Genomic DNA, 16,126 nt, shown 5'->3' with positions numbered 1-16,126 from the left:
TTAAGATGATGGATTTATACCACTCTCTGTGATAATTTCTTTTTACATTTCACATCTTTCATTCCCGAGAAGTTTGCTATGCAGAGTAAGTCTCCTAGTACTCTCACTTACATCCCTGAACAATTCTTCTCCCTTCCCATTACTGCAGATGGATTGAGATGCCAAAACCCCGTGATATGCCTGAAGACAGCAGCATCGATGGGCCACTGCAGTCAAGTACAAGTAGCTAAGGTAGAATATTCCAGGGCCTCATTTAAGAGCTCAGCTAAGTAGGTCAACAGTAGTAAACAGGGCAGAACATTTGGATTCATGGTATTGATTACTTACCGGACCTGCGTTTTCCGGTCTGTCGGTTGGTGTTTTAACAGCAGTACCTTTGGAAGACTCCATTCTTTTGTCTGTTTGCAGAGACCCCAGATAGTCTGGCGGTGGGAGGACAACATCACCTTTTTCCACAAGATTTACAGAACTCATACTTCGGATTGGTGCAGGGCTGCATGACAGAACCCAGCAAATAACATTTTCAGTTCCTTTAATACATCTCTCTCACTTATCTTTAGCCCCAGGAAGCGCAAAAGCACATGAGCTGCAATTTAGTAAAGACATACAAATCCCACTGAAGTCAGCAGGACTCTAAATTAAAGTCGGGGTGAAGCTAGTTCTTGGGTCTTTGTGTAACCATGTAATCAAGGCATCATACTACAGACTGCTAGAAAGTATTTACTGTACACGTTACTGAACAAAGAACAGATGCAGAAAAATAAAATTTTTAATAAAAGTTAGAGAAGATAACTTAGAGTTAGAGAAGAAAAGTTAGAAGGGGGTCCAGAGGAGGGCTAGCAGGTCCAGAGGAGGGCTACAAAAATGATCCGAGGGCTGGAGCACCTCTCCTTTGAGGACAGGCTGAGAGTTGGGCTTGTTCAGCCTGGAGAAGAGAAGGCTGCAGGGGGACCTGATTGCGGCCTTTCAGTACCTAAAGGGGGCCTATAGGAAAGAGGGGGAAAATCTTTTCAGTAGGGTCAGCTGTGTCAGGACAAGGGGCAATGGTTTTAAACTAAACCAGGGTAGGTTTAGACTAGATATAAGCTGATCTGGTTAGCGGTGTCCCTGCTCACTGCAGGGGGTTGGACTGGGTGACCTCTAGGGGTCCCTTCCAACCCAAAACATTCTATGATTCTATGAAGATGTGGGCACTTCTGCAAGTCCCACCCAAAATGTTACCTTGGCACTGGGACAACTGCTTTTTCTTCCACTGGTTCTTCTAGTGGTCTAGTATATGATGATGGAAACCATCCTTTTCTGCAATGGGAAAGTTTTTCAATTTCATATTGTACAAAATTAGAAAGATACTTCAAAAGACAACAGCGGACAAAACAGTAGATGCAATGAACTGAGATTTAAACTTTTAAAGACCCAATTTCTGATGATACCAAATTAGTGTGCAAAATCTCCCTAAAATAAGTGCAGTGATTTACCTTACGGAAAGACTCAAGTCCCCAGTCAATGCCAGCCAGCAAAAAAGGTAGAAAACCATTTACTAGTATCTGCTAACAAAATCTGGTGAGACACGTCTTTCTTTCATGTTCAGATTGGGTAACAGTAATACTGATTCTCTTACGTTTTAGTTGTGTCATGTTCCCCGTAAAGCCAGCCATCCTTTTCTTCAGCTACAAGAAGTGTGATGATATCCCCCTGTGCAAAGCTAAGCAACGTCTTGTTACTTCCAGCAGTGTGTGGGAAGATGGTTTTTACTTTTCGCCTTTTCATTATATTTAGTCCCGTGGCAACAGAAGTTGAACGTGATAAACTGGCATCATCTGAATTCTCTGTCAAAAAAGGGGGAAAAAAAAAACCAAAAAACAAACCACGAAAAGCAAAATTAGCCACACACTAACAAAATTAAATACAATTAGTAGTCTTGACAGGAAAAAAATAGGTAAGGGAATACTCAAGTACAAATCCAGTTCTGAGACTCTGGTTTCCACTGCTTTGGTTTCCACTTAGACACCTCTCAATTATCTGCCAATGCTTCTTATCGCCATGAAATTCATAATAGCATGTGCACTTATATACACCCCCCCCATCACAATAAAGTTGAACCAACAAAACTTACATCACTCGTAATATCTAACTTGCTACTTTTTTCCTCTTCCGGCACAAAAATTGCTAAGTGTTCACAGCCATAAAAGACCTTTGAAAATTTTCCATCCTAAAAAAACATAACTGTGTATAAAAGTCCAAGATTTCATTTTCAAATGTGCCTAGCACTCAACTTCAACTGAATCGATGAGAGCTGCAGGTACTTGGTGCTTTGCAGACACCAGATGTTTACCAGAAGACAACGTAAAGGACATCGCAAAATTGTATGTTATTTGACCAGTACAATATATTGTAAATGCATTCTTAAGGAAGAAATGCTGGAATTGCTATTATCACATTGAAGAGTTCTGCATTTCTTATGTTGTGATCTAGCCTTAGTTCTTTCCCTTCCTTCCCTATAGCAGAGAAAGTAAAAAAAAAAAAAAAAAATAAAAAATCAATATATTAGAAAACAAATCTTAATAGAAGACTGCTCATTTTGTCCCCTGTGCATTCTTCCCTAACTGCTACATGTCCTTAACAGAAACCAAAGCAAGACGGTAACAGTAGCTTATGTTTATTTGTGTGCACTGAAATAATCACTCAGATGTGTCCTGTTCAAAATTATAGAATGTATTCTTCTGATAAGATTGGAAGTCATAAGAGCAGTTAAGCTGGGTTAATCAGGGACACACAGAAAGTGATTAAAATAGTTTCTACCAATCTTGACCTGCATTTTACTGCAAACAATTCTTCTCTTCTTATAGCGCGTATTTCTCCTATTAGGTAACTTACATAAATACCTTGTAAAGACCATTTTCTACTCCTCTCTACGTCCTGGAATTCACATCATCACAGTAATCAGGAAGTCCTAAGATAATTTTGAACGCTATAGTATGTCATTTACACTTACATGGTTTGCAACAAAGTGACACTCACCTGCTGAATTGTTCGGTTTTTCCGAAGATGCCTTTGGAACTGTTGCGGGATTGTTAAACATATCAACTAGTGGACTAGTGTACGCCCTACCTGTGGGAGCAGGGGGCACCTTTGATGCATTTTCATGCTGAGGATAAAAATCACTTCCAATCTAGAGTCACAAAAACAACAGTATCACAACACTGAGGAGGCAGTGACAACTTATGTACAATGTTACATATTTAGACCCGTCAAACTCCTCATATTCCTATGAAAATTGCTGATGGAATAGTTTGTAAGAGGCTCTGTCCCTTGATAAACGTTTGTTAGTGGGAATGCTACGATAGCCATTTTTTCCCCACAAAGAGCACAGTTACACTTAGTTAATCTCCAGGTTTTTTTTTAAGATTACTAATATAATTTAGAAATTCAACAACTAATGGTGACACAGCATACAAATAGGTAGAATTTAGAATTTAAATATAATCTGTTGTATTAAGAATTTAGAATTTAAATGTAATCTGTTAGTAAGAATCATGAAGGGAAGAAGGACGAAGGAAAGAAAACAGAAAATAACATTGTTACATGAAATTACCATTGCTTACAGACAAGAAGGTAGGAAATGGAAGGGTTAGAACAAAAATAGTCCTGAGGCTGGGCTTTGCAGAAAAAGTCCGAGGGACCCAACTGAAAACTGAGCCTTGTTTGGGTATGTGCTTCTGCCTACCATACTGTGTATTCTTCCTGTAGCAGAGCTTCAGCTTAACAATTTTGCTTTCATACCCAACCCCAGTATATTCTAACTGAGGTACATCATAGACTCAATCCCAAATGCTTGGGTACAAAAGAAGGTAGTAAAGCCACTACTCCCATTTAAGAGAGAGAACCTTTAACCATCAAAGAACTACATACCATGCTATTTCTCTCTATCATTGGCGAAGGCTGTGGAGTTCCTGATACTGGCGTGGAACCAGGTGTCTGTATTTCATCTATCATCATTCTGACTTTTTCAGGCACTTTGGTGGCATCACTACAGGTTTCCTGCCACCCAGGCAGCTTGGATTTCAGGAAGTCTGCACACTGCATCCAAGTTTAAAAGGTACTTGTCAAAGATACGCATTTTCATAACATTGCACAGATCTAATTGTTAAGTTTTGTTATACAAAATGATAACACGGGCAAAATGGAAGTCTTTTCAAAGATTTTTGTAAGTAATACCTCTTTGAAACAAATAATACCTTGTAGAAAGAGACTGTCCTTTTTCAGGGTCAGATACTGGAAATACCTGATCAGTCCATATATTTTTTTCTTAAGACATGGTTTTTAAAAAGTCACAGTAACCCTTTATTGCTGCTACAACACATTTAAAAGAATATTTCATTGTAAACATTTTCTATGAACTGATCACAACACTTGTCTGGCGCTACAGTGTTCCTTCGCTATTTCTGGCACACTGATCTCCTATATGATTGGATCTCAGTAGTTTCATTTCTGTTTACACTCATGCCACTGACCTGAACGTGATAGAAGTGCATGTGCTGGGTAAAGCTGCAGTGCTTGTCAACCAGAAAACAGAATCTTCTTTTTTCTTCAAGGAGAGCTTCTCTGCAGCCTTCTGCAATAAATCTCTGAATATCACTCTGTCGAGAGCTCACGGTTTCCAAATACTAAGGAAAAAGGGGGTGAAAAAAAAATAATCACATATAGAGTTTTATTTGATACTACATCCAATTACTGAAGCAAACTCCAAAAGCCTTCGAAATAAGTTTTTGGAGAGGCAGGTGGGTAGGGTGGCTCTACTTCCAAGTCTTCCTCTTTTCAAGTCTTCCACCTAACTTCCCTACTCTCATCAGGTAAATGTATATTCCTGTTACAGGCAATCACTAATCTACTTAGGGGGTGTGAGGGGGAAGTGAAGCAAAACAAGAAACAGTCTTTTAGTCTCTAAATAAAATGTTGCAGTAAATAAGAATATGACATCAAAGTAGCAACTGTGCTGAGCAATTTTAAGGCCACAGGTGTTCTAATTAGACTAATTACCTTCGTCTGCTCCAAAGCAGTTACATTTACTCTCATAAAGCTATGATGAATCTCTACTTCATTTTAGAGAGGGGAAAATGAGTTACTAAAAACTATATTTGTCTCAGGTTACGAGGATTCATGGCTAAACTGTGATTAAATACTAATCCTTGAATTCTCAGTCCAATACCTTAAAAAAAAAAACAAAACAAAAACAACACCCAAAACCAACCCTGTTATGAATGCAGGTAAAAGATAGGTTGGAAGAAATAGGAACTAGTACTATTTATGTTACTGTACGATAAACAAAATTTTCTTTGAAAAGAAAATTAAAACAGAAAAATATGGAGAAAAACATATAAGATAGCACAAAATAAAAGTATTGTGCAGATAAAAATATCCAAGGCAAGTGTTTCCTGAGAGATACATGACAACCACAATACGACTTACTATTTAAAATAGTTTCTCTTCATTGCCTTGCCATTTCTTATTCCACCTCAAGATGGCAATGCTGTTTTAAGATCAGTAGGAAAGGTAGTAATAAGTGATAATAGACATTAACATTTGCCTACTTAGGGAAATCAATTTATAGCAAATTACTACTGAATTTGCATAGCATAGCTGGCTCCCTGCATAAACTTCTGCATAAAGGTGTAGTTACATAGCTACTTTAAAAAGAAAATAATAATAAAAAAAAAAAAAATCAAGTAGTGGGGATAAAACCTAGAAACTGAAGCAGAGATCTCATAGTATGTACAGCAGAGCAGTCCAGAGCTTAATTTCAACTGGAATACACACTTTAATATAAACCAACTTTGAGGAATCAAATCCTTTGGAGGATTTAACCGTTGCTAAACAACTTACAGAGGAGTTATGGGTATTAACTAATAACACTGCATATATAAAAATTGCGGTAAGCTTCCGAAGCCAAGTTTTAGAACAGACTCAGATGTGACCTGTAATAGCTCAACATTTTCTGTTGACCAGTTCTCATACAACAAAAGAAACAAATAACTTGAGAGACAATGCACTGACCTCCATTTCTTTATGCTCGTATTTCATTACATTTCGTGCTCCTTGGCTTTTCCTTCTGATTTTTTTCAGCTCAGCCTGAGACTTCTCTAAGGAATCTAATTTGCTTCTGTGTTCAGTTTGGTACCTCTTTAAAGTTGCCTGCAATCAAAGCATTTAAAACATCTCGTAATGCACTCAGCAGTGTTACTGGGTAAGTGACAAAAACCATTGCCATGAGATGTCCCTAATACACATCAAATGAGTTAGGCGACTGCCTTTCTCAACTTCAGTTTAAAAATGCTATTAAGTCATGCATTGGTTCACTTTTTAACTCAAAATAAACATGGCAAAAATTTTCATGCTTATGTATCTAAAGCTCAGTTCTATCATATTGATTAATTAACTGTTCAGGAACAATTTCTGAAAAAATCTTTGACTAGCAATAGATAAATAAAATATGACTTTTAGAATTGAGTGTACTTACATTCATATATTTTACATCCAGGTCTGTTTTCTTCTCCAGTTCAGATATAATTTCTTTATGAAATTTCTTGAACTTTAAAAGCAAATGAATGAAGGGTTATTAAAAATTGGCAAAAGTAATTTATAATTTCAAAAGGAAAATAAATTGAAAAAAGAAACTGTTTAACTTACACTCTCCTCTAGACTGTCATTAAGTTTCTTATGTGTTCTTGAAATTTCTATGAGAACTTGGCCTGTTGATAAACATACAACCATATTTGTTTCTTTCATAGAGTTCTGAAGTTAAAATTAACAAAGAGCAGTAATAAAATATATTTAACCAATGTATTTATTAACTAGAATATATTTAAGAGGGATAGGAAATTCCCTGCTGTTGCTCATCACAGCAATGTAAGTAACTAACTAGACCTGGCCACAGACAAACCAAGGAGCTCATAAGTGATAGAAGAATTATTAATCATTCATTATTATGCAAAAGGGACATGGAGTGCCAGACAAAATAAATACTTCCTTCTCTCCAAAATAGCTCATATTGATTTAGTAACAGCCTCTTTTCTTGCCAAGGCAGAGAACAGCACACAAGAACTAGAGATAGCTGATGCTATCCAGAGAGCTGCTATCCATTTTTTCAGCCTGAAAATTAAAACTTTAATGTTTATTAACTAACTTCACCTTCAGAATTAACAAAAGTTACCTTTCCCATTCATTCACAGCACACGTGCTAAAACAGATTCAGTACACATGCTGATTAATTTCCCATGCTGTTTTATCAGTGCTTACAGCCTGCCAGTACGACATTAACTAACAGCCAAGAAGCAGCAGATTTCTCAGCATCCTCTCAACAGACCCTAAATACTCCTATTATGCTCTGCTGTCTTCCAGCACAAAGTTACACAGCTTACTCTTAACTGTGAGCAGTTAAAAGCTGGACTGTTTCATTTTGCTTTAGGAGGGTACAGAGGAAAAATACGTCAATCCTTTGGGTGTGGTTCTATGTGCAAACCAATGTAAACTGTGCCTGGTGCGGTCCTGCCCGGTATGCAGCCAGCCACATCACCCTGCTCTGGATACAGATGGCCACATCATCCCCACTCCCTTCCTTGCGCTGGCACTCGCACACTGAGTGCAAGCCAGTCTTGTCTGGGAGACTGCAACATACTGCCGAGTAGCTGGAGTTGTCCTGAAGTGACCAGTTTGACTTGACCCAAGTTAGACCTATAGAGAGTTCCCAGGTCTCAACCAGGAGCCTCTACAAAAGCCTCAAACTGCTGGGGCCGTGAACTGATTCCCAAACTGCATCAGATCTGAAAGTCTTGACTAGAGATGTGTTTTACTGTCATTCCATTTCCATGATGAGAATGGCAGGTTCGGTTCCACGCTGGCATGCCTCCAGTAATCTACTCCTCAATCAACTTTGCGGTCAGCCCACTGGGAAGGATTTGCTATACAGGTGCTTGCAGTATTAAACCTGCAATAGTGCTGTCCTAATGTACAGGCAGGCCTTACAAAGCTGCACACAATTCTGTAATTCTGATTACATCTCACTGGCAGTCACTGCATGGGACTGCTCTGGGTGCCCCCTCCTATTTGCTATCTTACACGATTCTCAGTTTCCTTTTCTCAAAGGGAATAAAAAGGGTGCAGTAACTGTTCAACATACTGCTTTACAAATCTTGTTTTCTACCATCCATGTTCTTTGAGAACCCCTCCTGAGTTACTCAGCAAAGACTTATCCTGTAATGCTTCAGATCCTTCAGGTGCACACAAAAGCTCCTAAAAGGTGCAGGTAATTAAAAAATTCAGCTAAATAAAATGAATGACAGAACTTTGCATGCGATCCTTCTCATCTTCTCCTTTCTCAGCATCTCCCCAGCTATCAAAACCTGTCTCCCCATAGCACATGCTAGTGATTTGGTAACCTTCCCATATAACATAGATGCATCCCCATAGGTGCCTGGGTATGCATTATCAATTTTCTCCCTTCTTATCTATCATTCTCAAGTTACATCATCTCAAAACTTTAGTTTCTTTGAAATGAGAACCATATCTCCTGTCCTGCAAAGCAATATGACACAGCAGGTCTTTAACTAAATAATGTAAAATGTGGGTCTGCATTGTTGTTTATGGGGAAACATGAGGCAGCTCAGGAAGGAAAACACGCGTCCCCCATGACTTTTCAGGAATCCCTCTTCATGCCCCATTCCCCACCTCTATGTCTGTTTGCACAACAGCCTACAGGAGACTTGGAGGAAGGAATCAGAATACAATGAGAACAGTCAACCCCTTGAATAGCAAGAAAAAGGAATTTGCACTCAGGATGGTAGATGGGAGAGACAGAGGGTGCTATATTTTTTTTTTAAATTTTTAATCCATATATTGTTTTTCTGAGTCCTTCTGTACATCCTACAGAGTGCTACGCTTCCTTTGCTCATATTTAAAGTTGCTGGCAACTACAGAAATATAAATACTATGAGAAGTGAGAGGAGCTATAGTAATTAGTTGCTCATATGCAATAGAAAAGTAAATACAATGTAGTTACATAAACACTTGAAGTAACGGACATGAGTAAGCCACCTTGCTATTTTAAGGCTGTAGAAGTGAATGCATTTTAGTCCATAGTGTTTCTGTTTCACCAAACTCAACTGAAAAGATATATTTTTAGACTGTAACGTGCTTTTATGATTAGAGGAGTTTTGTAAACATTTATCTGCAACTTAAAAAGGAAAATAGTGTTAAAAGACATCAGGAAAAATAAGAAATACAAATCACAAAGTTTGGTTGGTTTTAAATACGCAGAGTAGAAAGCTATTTGGGAAGTTCTAGAAATTCAGGGTGCGTGTTGAAATGGCCCTCAAAATAATGGCCCTTATATATTTTTGTTCTTTTTAAAATGAACTTATTCTCTCTCTTTGTAAAAGTACATTCTGAGTATCTGCTGCCAAAGCAGCGCACTTAGCTAATACTTGGCAACGCTCAGGCAGCCAACCCTAGCGCTCTGAGTACTGACAGACATCCAACAAGGTCGGGTATTGACTCAGCTCTCGCATTGCCCTTCCACGCTCCCTCCCTCTGGCCTGCCCTGCCACCACAGTGTAAACGCTCAATAAAACAACCCATTCACCTGGTGCGTCAAGAATGGAAAACCTGACGCTCGGAGGTTGTTATTTTTGTCTCACACAGCACTTGAACTGACTGCAGCCTTCAAGTCTTTCGGCTTTGAATGCTTGGTTAGAAACAGGTTTCTTCATCTTTATTACAAAGAATACTGCCAAAACATGTCCTGAAATGAAGAGAACTTTAAAAACTACACTTCCTTTTAAATGGCTTGTGCTGGATTATTGTAAGAGTTTATTTTAGAGTGTTCTAGAACACTTCAAAATAGTATTTTTAGATGTCGGTGACTATCTCTAATTGCATTTCCTTTTTCTCAACCAAAGACTCCCCGTATGCTGTGCATCAGGCAAAAGCCATTTTATGCTGGAATCTCCTTACTGCCACCAGTAATCCACAGGCACTGTATGTACTGTCTCACCCATTTAATTTCCTCTTTCATGTTTTAAATCAATATTTTGGAGAGAACCCATAGTAAGCACACTCCAACCTCTTAATATTTAAATTACAGTTTAAATTACAGGTCAGATTCTGCACTTTGAATAAATAGAGGAATTTTTACAGGGAACATATACAATGTTTCTTTATTGCCAGTTTAAGATAATGGGTTAGCCACATTTTGTTGGTCCTCCCAAATAAGATCTATACAAGGACACAAGTTTTTGTAGAAGACTAATTCAGGCAAGGCAAAACAAGCCCTAGCCTACACATAGCAGTGTCCAAGTGGAAGGGAAATTGAACAACTTTCAATATAATATTTTGATTTTAATTACAGTGGTGAATTATAGAATAGCTCTAATAAAGACAATGGCTTACTCTGGATTGATAAGAGTATAATGTAAGGCCAGGCTCCAGTGTTCAGTAATTATTCATCTTGTAAAAAGGTACAGAAAACTACATAAGGTGAAGACAAATATGTATTTCTCACATCAACTAAAAATATTTTGCTATGTATTAAAGTTGCTCATGATCAGGTTTTCTATATGAGGACTCGTAATACCCAATAACCAAATATTAACCTTGTCATCATTTATTGGCAAACCCCAAACCTATCAAACATAATGACATGACTAGAGTGCATGATAACACACCACTGAAGTCCAGTTTGGGGCAGATATACTGTAAACTTGAACCAGTTCTAGGCATCATATTATGCAATGAATTAATAAACCAAAACCACCGGTCATGATTATAAACGTAACTATTAAAATACTTGCCTTTCAAAGATACTTTTTTCTGCTTTCCATTCACCCCCACCCCAAATGTGAAATCTTTGTGACTAAAAGAGTAGAAGTACATTATATATTCCCACATTTGTTCTAGAAAGCAAAACCATGATTGTTTATAGATACTTGTTCTGTTATTTTGCTATTACCTTATAAATGCAGGGAAGAGAAGAAACAATCTCTTTCAGATTTTGGGGGAACATCTCAAATACCTTAAATAACTTGAAAATAAACCAAACATTTCTCATGTATGGTTCTTGAAACCATGCTGTGTAAAACAGCTATAATCTGAGATATGACCATGAGCAGTAATGCCAAGTTCCATGGTAAATTTATTTTACTTTCAAATAGGTTCAATGCACAGGCAGAAAGATCTTTTAAGCTGAAACTTCAGGAACCTGTGGAATATTTTTAGGCTTAACCAAGTATCTATATTTTCTATTGAGAAAATAAGACAGACTAGAATTCTATTAATGCTGTTTTGTTACCAAAGAAAAGAAAAAAACAACCCACTAACCCCAAATGTGTAACAGTTATTTCTCCATACACGGCATCCCATGAGCAAGAAGACATCCTTAAAAGACTGCCTTCGCAGTAGATGAAAAACAAGGAAAGCAATTTCTAACAGAAATACTCATTGTAAGGCCAGAATACAGAACTTCTGCAGCAGTTACACTTCAACCTCACTGTTTGCACTGGGCGATTGTACTGGTTATTTGGTTTTTTAGCTTATGTTGACTGTTCTTATGAGTAGAAGACTAGAAGAATTAGTTCAAGTTAGAAACAAAAATGAAACTCAGTCAATAGAGTTGTGTCACAGAAACAAATATTAACAGCTACCAACAAAATGACTTAAACTTTTAAAATACTAAGTAGCTATATTATAATCAATAGAAGTATTAATTGCATCACCTTACTTGAAATATACTTCAATATTGTTTTATTTAGAGGAGGTTGCCCTTGAAAAATTTCAAGTCTCTTAATAGAGAGACTTTCTTAAATGTCTGGGAGCAGACAAAATGCTTAATTACATCACTCATTTATCTCCTGTTGTCCTATTCTGCATTCAGGGCAGGTCTAGTAACGTCACATCTTAGAGATGAAACCACGTAACTATTTACCTTAAACAAGAGAATGAAAGGCTGAGTCAAAGCTACACGTGGAGACAATACAGTTCAAGTCTATTATTAGATGCCATTTCTGTCAAAATGCTCTCTTTCTTCTAAGTTACCCTTTGCCCAGCAGAAAGGCATTTATGACAAGGGAAAGTTAGAGACAAAGTCCTTTGAAGCAGTAGCCTCTGAAGGGTGGTAACATGGAAAGTTTCAAAGGAATACAGTGAAACAAATAAATGTGACTAAACAAACATCTGTTAAGATTGAAATGCATTAAATTTATCATTCTGTCATAGGAAGGGTTTATTGCAGAAGGATTTAATTGTGCAACAGATGCTTTAAAGAAGGCAAAAAGCCTTAATGGAACTTAATGTGAAAGAATAAAATCATAAAGAAGGACAAAGTAACGTAAAACTTCCCAAGCTCTAACTGTACTTTGCTTCTAATACAATTTGTCCAGAATGCTTTAAAAAAACCCCCACAATCTGTAGAATTAATACTAATATCCACATAAATCAATAGGACTAGGTCAAGTCTGCCTCTCCTTACTGCATGAATGAACATGAAATAAGAAGCAAGGAGTAAATCTCTCTGTAGTTCCTTTTATATAATGGCATTGACACATGACCATTCAATGCCATTTTTTGAAGGTGACTGCAAAAGGTGAAGAAAAAAGGAGTAAAACCTACAACAGAGAAAAGGGGAAGAGATTTCAGAGTGTAATAAAGTATTTTAAGTCCACTATACATGCTAGATTTAGTGCCCTGAAGCAGCACCTCCAAATAGTTATGTTTTGCTAGAACAGCAAATAAATAAATAAAATCTGTAAATAAAACAAAAATATAAGCAAAGATAACTTTACATCCTAAATGTCATTCTCAGATCAATTTTTGTTTTAAAATATGCAGAGTCCTCACTAAGGCTGTGAACGACAGATATTTTTCTGTGATATAACAAGCAAGTAAGTTAATTTAAAACAGATTAAACACGGATTAAAGGAAATGAAAAAAAACCCACCCTCTACAAGACAATGGCTGAAATCTGTGTATTCACGTACTAGTCCAGTAAAATAAAATCCAGAAGCGATATTGGTTATGAACCATGAGGAATGAAGCTGAACACTGTGATATTATTGGACATGTAAAAATTAACTTTCAAGTACCATACAGTTAAAGATATATAAAGATATAAAAATGTAGCCCTGTTAACAGCATCTGTTGTCAAAGTTGTTTACATTAGGCTCCCACACAAAATAAACTGCAGCAATTATTCATTTAACATACAAATAGTCTCATGCTTTCAGCTCCCCGTTAACTATGTAAGCATTTTATATGAAGTTGCTTTCAAAGCATAATTTCTCATCTAAACTTAGTTCACAATATTTCAAGTAATTATCTGAAACTGATTTAACACTCAGAGTTAAGAAGTTTCAATTTCTCCATAGCTCAGTTTTATCACTATTTTTTCACAAGTTCCATTACTTCTAAATATTTAAAATCTTTTCAGATATTTTACAGTCTCACTGATACAGAAGAGATGAATAGCCTACTGAAGTTGGTAAGACCCTGGAAAATGTCTAAGTATCTTGCCTCCATGTCCAGACAAAACCAGTAAGCAATAAATGGGATTGTACAAGACACTGTTGCTAATTTTGTGAGTTGGGCACCTATGGTGTGAGGTGGCAATGAACTCATAGTGCTCTACTTTCTCCTTCTCGTAGGGCTTCACTGCCTGTGTTCCTTATATGGCTCCCTTAGTGAAAAAAAAAATATTCTAGCCCATGCACAGAGTTTTTATGTGTGTTTGACCCCAGTCAAAATGCCATCTGCTTAAAGTTAAAAGTCAAGGTGGGGGGAAGTGAAAAAAGAAAAAAAAAAGTAGCATTATGGCCTCTGTTTTTATCCAGTCAAATAATTTCTTTCCAGCTACATCACAGCCAACAGACTTTTAACAGGAGTCCACAGCTCTTTTAATCAGCACAGACTACTTTCTAGGTACAACGTACTTTCTTCTATTGAAAGAAAAGGACCTTTTACCATTTTACTTTTACAGCAAATGCTGTGCACTAAGTTCTATGCATCCCAAAATACTTGCTTTATTTTGATATGTACACATTTGTATGTACATATATAGCATATACACACAAAATACCTGTCTATATCTCACTGACAGTCTCTTCCCTCTCCACCAGAGCCAAATAGCATCAGGGGAAAAATAGAAAATAAAGGTGGCTAGTAACAGGTTGCCACTGCCACTTCCTCTTGGTCAGCCTCTCTCCTAGCGAGCTTCCCAGACCCAGCCAGGAGCCTACAGCCCACTGGATAAATTGCATGCTGGGGACAGCTCAGCCGTGGCCGCCATCTTCTCAAGGACCTCCATCTTCTCAGTCACAGGCTTCCTATGTTGTGGAACTGGCTGGAAAAATGCATTCAGGACCAGCTATAAGATGATGGCTGGGGTTTTACCCAAAATGAGTTTATATCTCTAAAGGGAAAAACAAAAGCCTAGCCACCAATTCTCAGCAGCTTAGCTGTATGTGATTTGGAATAAAATTTGCTAGAACATATACTTGGCAATGCTCTCTTTAACACTTCCCTTTGTCGTTAGATTACACATTGTTCTCAGCGTGAGGAATATAATAAAAGAATCCTGCTATTCAAAAATCCTTCTCCCATTTCATAATTGGACAATCAGTGAAGGGATAGAGCACAGTTCACTTCTACTGTAGTAGCCTAGCACATTTATGATACCATTTTATATTGTAGTTCAGGATCAAAATTATGCAGTGTAGTAATCTTTTCCTTGTCCTAAAACTTTGTTAATGATCATGTGAAAGAAAATAGTGTAAGACTGTATAATGAAGTAGTTTCCCAATAATAAGACAGAACTAAAATCATTATTTTTCTTTGAAATTTTGAAATATTTCAATATTAATAGATACAAGGAACGCCTCAGCTCTTTATATGTCACAAAGTCTATGACTGTTCATAAAAGAAGCCATATTCAGTTAAACCCAAGGATCAACTTGCTTTTTAAATATACTCAGACTAAATTTAATTCTTTCAGCTTGACACAAGTGATTTTAAAAAGTACTACAAAATTCATACCATGCACTACATGCTCAAAAGCGGGCAATGAACAGTTCATAAATTATCTATTGCCCCATAAGAATTTATAGGAGTGAATACTTCAGAGATTATCAAGACCAATACAATTTCCAGTTACTCTGGGTTTGTTCTTGGTGTGATGCTCCTATTTTACAGTTTTAAACAGAACAAAAATATTAGCTTACATTATATTTTAAAGAGGAATGTGACTTTATTACAGTTTTAGCAAAGTTCAGTTTGCTAGCCTAATTACCGTTTCTCTCCCCAGCTGTTTTGATCTCTTAGTCAAAAAAATTCAGAGATTAGAGTTTTTTAAGCCTGCTATATCATTGAACAGATGTTAATGAACATGAAATATTCATCTTGTTTCAGATGAGTCGTAAGCATAATAACTAAGTTTTAATGTTAAAAAAAGGAAAGGAAAAGCATATGCCACATAAATAATGCATGAAAAATGGTGAACTCGTTTTTCCACCTGTTACTTCATTACTAATATAAATGAAGACTGCTGCAGGCATTTATTTTTTTACCCAAACATACAAAACCACGATATATTAAGATATATTTGTCAGAGACTGATCTTTCACAGGGCCTTGAAAGCCTTATACATAATAGCTTTTCATATTTGAGCTGGAATGGTGTTACACAAATGACTTGTAATCCTGACACAAGTCAGGTGCAAAGAGAGTAAATTACAATACAACCACGAGCCTGAACTTGCCTGTATGAAGCCCTGCTGGGTTTAGGTAGATTAGTTAGGGAAAAATCATACAACAGAGCTAATCTCTGGTTTTGAGCAGGCCTGGAATGAATCATGCTAAACAGCAAAAAATGAAGTTCTTTATGGGTTTCCAGTACTAGAGAGGATAAATATTTAAGTTATCATTATAAATGTTACACGATATTCAATAAAATGCAAGGAATCACTGCAATTTTTATTATAGCACTTTGGAACTGCCATCGAGCTTCCCAGTCTTGGCAGTGTCCACAAAAAAAAAGAAAAAAAAAAAAATCTCCACACCCAAACTGAGCCAAAAGTTTTGTTAAGTCTTTT

At 37.0% G+C, this 16,126-nt stretch overlaps 1 protein-coding gene across 1 annotated transcript in view; it reads right to left on the bottom strand.

The window, feature by feature from the left end:
- The window catches only part of BAIAP2L1 (BAR/IMD domain containing adaptor protein 2 like 1), a 54,247-nt gene that overhangs the window by 5,695 nt on the left and 32,426 nt on the right, over positions 1–16,126 (bottom strand). Inside the window, exons 5-13 of the mRNA XM_009649531.2 lie at positions 6,685–6,746; positions 6,515–6,586; positions 6,052–6,189; positions 4,512–4,664; positions 3,910–4,077; positions 3,019–3,169; positions 1,619–1,826; positions 1,222–1,299; positions 328–493 (exon numbers count right to left, since the gene is read on the bottom strand). Of these exons, the coding sequence (XP_009647826.2) occupies positions 328–493; positions 1,222–1,299; positions 1,619–1,826; positions 3,019–3,169; positions 3,910–4,077; positions 4,512–4,664; positions 6,052–6,189; positions 6,515–6,586; positions 6,685–6,746 (1,196 nt within the window). The remainder of the gene's footprint in view (positions 1–327; positions 494–1,221; positions 1,300–1,618; positions 1,827–3,018; positions 3,170–3,909; positions 4,078–4,511; positions 4,665–6,051; positions 6,190–6,514; positions 6,587–6,684; positions 6,747–16,126) is intronic.

This window comes from Egretta garzetta, unplaced genomic scaffold (genome assembly GCF_000687185.1).
Source record: "Egretta garzetta isolate BGI_Z169 unplaced genomic scaffold, ASM68718v1 scaffold292, whole genome shotgun sequence".
Taxonomy (NCBI): domain Eukaryota; kingdom Metazoa; phylum Chordata; class Aves; order Pelecaniformes; family Ardeidae; genus Egretta; species Egretta garzetta.
Note: the sequence above shows the minus strand (reverse complement) of the source record. Positions and strands in the feature narration are given on the sequence as shown.